Genomic DNA, 5,005 nt, shown 5'->3' with positions numbered 1-5,005 from the left:
TATGCTGGAACTTTCCGTGTGTTGGAGTTCCAGCATAATATGATGGAAGTTCATACACAGGTGCACCGAACTCCAGTATATTATGCTGGACCGGTCTCTGTTGCACCAAAGTAGTGGCTATTTTTCATTGACTTGGTAAACGCTGGCTATTTTTGAATGACCAGACCGAAAACTGGCTAGACCGTGCTATTTTTACCACATAAACAAGAACTTCAACGACTAATTGAGGACATGGCAGGCCCAACAGATTCATGTGAATGTAATACTCGACTGAAGAAGGGGTGCATATAACACCTTAGACAGATAATACATGACATGGGTTTGGGCTATGACCGTGAGGCCCATGACCATAAGATCCATAACACAAGGACCATGAGAATCTATGACATATATTGCATATGAGAATTTGAATCTCGACCAGTAGTACAAAGAAACATAAACTAAAATCTTCCAACTTACAGACCACATAAAGCTGAGTTGATATTCTCCACAAAAATTACTAACTAATTTCACTAGTAAACCTAAGATATGAAGATATCCAGACAACAAATTAAGAGTAACATACAACACCCCAAAATTTGGGTACAATATTTTGAATTTCTTTAATTTGTCGTGAAAAGATCATCTACTTGTTTTTAGTCTTCATCAGTCTTGTGGAGATTCGAAGATGAGAGGACAGACGAAATTCCAGAGCTAACAAATGCAGCTACATGAAGTGGACTAGGGGCATACATCACCGACAAGAAGTTATGCATCTGTTTTGAAAAATAGTCTGGGAATTGAGCTTTTGATAATTCCACTGTTGCACCTAGTGCTGCTCCAGCTCCAGTTGCCAATCCCGCTAATATAATCTGCACAAAATCCATCAACTTTGTGTGATTGACAAAAAAAAAAATAAAAATAAATTGCAGTTTCCGGAAAATAGGCATGTTTTAAAACATTCTGAGACATATTAATGTTTTCAATATATCTGGAAAAAAGGAAAAGGAAGAATTTAGTAGTTAACCTTGTCACCAAAAAATTCAAACATGCGAAAGCCCTGGTGGTCTACGAGACGTTTCTTTGCTACCAGGTGATATGCTGCAAAGGGAATATGCAATATAGTGTAAACAATTCCTGCTACCAGTACACCAAACATGTACCTGTACAAATAACCAATAATCATCATCATTATTAAAAAATTTCCGTACAAAATAAGCTGTATGATCTTATAATATATTTTATGAAATTTGTACCAATTAAGTTAAAAACTTCCAACTTTTCTTTATACGTCATTTCTAAAATTTGAAACGCAAAATCAGTCTAAATCTTCAACAAAACTTAAGTTTGAGCATTTCTAATATTCCTTTAATTTTATCATTGCAACTAACAAATTCGTTAAAAGGTGACTAACCTATCAACTCAAACGAAGACCAAGAAAGGGAATATTAATTATTGAAATATAAGCATAACATTAACATAGCAATTGCATGCATCGCAGCGCACTAAACAATGAATGGGGGAAAGTTTTCTTGGAGAAAAAAAGCTTTATGGGAAAACATTCACAAAATTATAAAAAAAAAAAAAAAAAAGAAACAAACGAACAAATGTCTATTTTAGACTAATTTTATCAGATTCCCAAAAATATACGCTAAATTCCAGCTTATAATCTCCTTAACAATCATCCACAGTTCGTGATTTATTTTTGTTTTAGGCATCCGATATTGAAACCACCTGACTCCATTATATTTAAATTCGCGTCGGATAGATTTACTAAAATTTCGTGATCTTATATAATTATTTCGTTCTTTTTTGTTTAACCAATTGGCCACTCTAAGTGTGTGATGATTGAGATTGAGGAGAAGGAGATTAGGAAGCTTAATTACCTGTAAGAACTGTAACCCTCGTAGTTAAATCTCCCACCTTCCATACCATTGTACATCCAAGTAATTTCATTATTCTGCAACACAATTAATGAAATTACACAAGAGGCTAAGGTTACCACCCTTGCCAATAGTGTAAACAATGGCATCTTATTGGATGATGATGAAGAAGATGGCTTTTCATTAAAGTCATACTGAGGTAAGTCAGCCATTTTTATTTTTTATTTTTACCTGAAAAGCCTCTTCACCATAGCACTAGGAAAAATTTTCAATGGTTGTCTTTTTATAATCTTGTAAGGACTCGATTCCGTTATATGAAAAAGACTGATTCAAAGGACAACATATGTCTCACAAAGAAGTTTTCGTTATTTAATTACTCTTTTGCAATTCATGTGGTTTCTTTCTCTTCATTTTTTTTAGTCTTAAAATATTAATAAAATTTAAAATGCACTAGATTTTTTTTTCTTCAAAAAACACCCTAGATGTCACTCAGTTTATAAGTTGCATACTTAAAGTTTACATTACCCCTTGAACTACAATTTTTGGAGTCTATAATTGCCACGCAACGTGTTAGTGGAGGAGAGAGAGAAGGGTTTAGTTCCTTGGTGTTGTTGGCACTAGGGCTGTACAAATGAAACCGATGAATCGCATCAAACCGATAATCCGAATTAAATCGGAGAAAAAAATCCGATTATGATTTAGTTTGATTTGGTTGAGTTAATACCCTAAAACCCCCTTAAACTATCACATTTTTGTCAATTTCCTGCTTAAAATATTCAGTATCCCCAAAATCCCCCCGAGGTATATTGCCGCTCGTATTAAAACCCCCTCGTCGCTGACCTTGCATAACATATGTAGATACTCGCGTGGGAGCGTGAGGTAGCTGAAAAAAGCCATCAAAATGGCCCGCCTAACAGAAAATAATGGTTAATTAGCCTAACCCTCTTTCAAATTTATTTTTTTAATAAATATTCTCCTTATTTTAGATATATCCATCTTTCTTCATCATTATTCAACATTCTTCCTTATTTTTTCACCATTCTTCTTTGTCTTTCACATTCTTCTTCATTTTTAAACCTTTTTTCTTCAGTTCTCCATATGGGTTCCCTCTGGAAAAATTTCTCCATTTCTTGTTTCCTCTGTAATTGTTTATTCTCTTTCGTCTTTTAGTCTTCTTTCATGTCTTACACATATTGTTGAAAGAATACCAATTTAAATCTTCTTATTAATCTCAACACCTTGTAAAGAATAAAGTTAATCTCTTGAACCTTCTTTATGTAATATGAAATTAGAGAATGTAATTGCCGGGCAATTAATTTTGTATTTACGAAAATTAATTTTTTGTCACGCCCCAAACTCGGGGAGCGCGACCGACGCTCAACCGAATGAACCCGGCCGAGCAAGCCTGTTAGATACTTTCTACCCAAACTCACTCATGAACAAAGAGAAGACATATTCTCATTAATTAGACAGTAGGGAGATCATGTATACAATACCAAATCATCATTCATTAGTTACTTCATTTTTAAAGTCTCAAAATACGCACATTTTCATAGTCTGAGTGCAACAAGTGATTCAAACATAACATGAATTAGTTGACTTTCTCCAACACCGACGTACGACCCACACTATGTCTACGGAGCCTCTAACAGATACAAAAGAGTACAATGACAGTGTCAGTAACAAGACTCCGGCTATACCTCGAAACATGATAATATAATGAACAAAAGATACATGACCCTGGAATGAAGTGGGGCTCACCAAGTCTGCTGGGAGGAGGGTGTATTGCAATCACTCATCAATGTCGCCTACTGTGGAAGCACCTGCATCTATTAAAGATGCAGCGCCCCCGGCAAAAAGGGACGTTAGTACCGTCGAAAGCACTGGTATGTATAACTAAATACCCTCTCAATATAATGAATAATAATATATGGAGGAGCAATCATAAAATCAATGGAATCCTCAAACAATACCAAAACATCAAGTTAAGAACCAAATAAGTTTTCAAGTAATTATCTATATTTTTAGGTTGAGAGATCTTTATCACCGATATACCATCAATCACAATGCCACCGAACTTTTACACGGAGTCAGATCACGACCGCCCCATTTGAGACATCAACCACCATCACAGTCTCAATTACAATTTCCAGCACAATCACCACCATGTGTGCGGCATAGCGTCCGATCACGGCCCGATTAGCTAGGCCATCTCACCCGAGACATTACCCTTTTCTATAATCATCTCAGTTCATACTTCTTTCATAGATTTTCAATTCATTGGAACTAGTGGCCACAATTATAATATCATTCTTTGCACGTGCCCGTATTTCATATTTCATGCTCCCCTTTTCACTTTCACACACATCATCATCATCAACAACAAGACTTTTCAATTCAAGACTTTAGGTACACATGTGAGAAATTAAGGGTCTTAGACATATAGATATTTTCACATAATTTGGCATGATAACCTTCATTCAAACTTGACTTGAAGTCGTAAAATTTATATCACACAACCCATACTTTGAACATATTCTTAAATGATAACATAGCATGATAAAAGCATTTGGAACACATACTGAACATAGATCTTTCAACACAAGTTTACTCAGAATAGCCAATTTCATAATGATCAACTCGAGTCTTACATAACTTACATGAACACTGTGGAATTCAATTCTAAGAAAGGAGTTTAGCCAAATACCTCAATTGAGCTTCCTTAAACTCTAAAGTATTCCGTAATTCTTAGCAACTTCATTCTATTTTAGAAATATAGCAAATTGAACCAAAATTAGGAAGATGATCATGGTTCTAGCTCATATTGAGCATTTTATCTAACACTAGGTGTGCACTAAGGTTTCAAGGTCCCTTTATGGAGGATTCCATCATCCCACAACCCATCCTTTACCATTTTTAGCTCACGATCTTCTTACACCCTTTGGTGACACATGCATGCAAAATAAACAATCCCATGCCCAAGAATTGTCTTGCTTATTACCCATTTCTAGTTAAATTTCGAATTTAAGAGTTAGGGTGTAGAATATTACCTCTAGGATGAAGGCCTACCACTCTTTCCTTGTTAATCTTCCAAGATTTGAGTAGGAATTGGTGGATGAAGCTTAGGAACTCCTTTGTCACTC

The 5,005-nt window shown here is 35.3% G+C and overlaps 1 protein-coding gene across 1 annotated transcript; it reads right to left on the bottom strand.

Annotated features, from left to right (window-relative positions):
- Positions 1–302: 302 nt before the first annotated feature.
- LOC109216877 (CASP-like protein PIMP1) lies at positions 303–2,127 on the bottom strand. Its single transcript, XM_019381098.1, has 3 exons — positions 1,866–2,127; positions 1,007–1,142; positions 303–851 (listed from the first exon to the last, which is right to left on the bottom strand). Exons 1-3 carry the CDS (start codon positions 2,072–2,074, stop codon positions 636–638), a joined length of 561 nt encoding a protein of 186 aa, XP_019236643.1. The 5' UTR covers positions 2,075–2,127; the 3' UTR covers positions 303–635.
- Positions 2,128–5,005: the final 2,878 nt, after the last annotated feature.

Source organism: Nicotiana attenuata, unplaced genomic scaffold, assembly GCF_001879085.1.
Source record: "Nicotiana attenuata strain UT unplaced genomic scaffold, NIATTr2, whole genome shotgun sequence".
Classification (NCBI taxonomy): Eukaryota; Viridiplantae; Streptophyta; class Magnoliopsida; order Solanales; family Solanaceae; genus Nicotiana; species Nicotiana attenuata.
This window is presented reverse-complemented; position numbering and strand designations above follow the sequence as displayed.

Bases quoted from the DNA above. Each gene is read 5' to 3' on its own strand.
- LOC109216877 (XM_019381098.1), bottom strand. From the start codon at position 2,074: ATGGCTGACTTACCTCAGTATGACTTTAATGAAAAGCCATCTTCTTCA. The intron at 1,143-1,865 runs GTAATTAAGCTT...TTATTTGTACAG, and splicing joins GAGGGTTACAGTTCTTACAG to GTACATGTTTGGTGTACTGG. The intron at 852-1,006 runs GTTAACTACTAA...GATTTTGTGCAG, and splicing joins TTGAATTTTTTGGTGACAAG to ATTATATTAGCGGGATTGGC.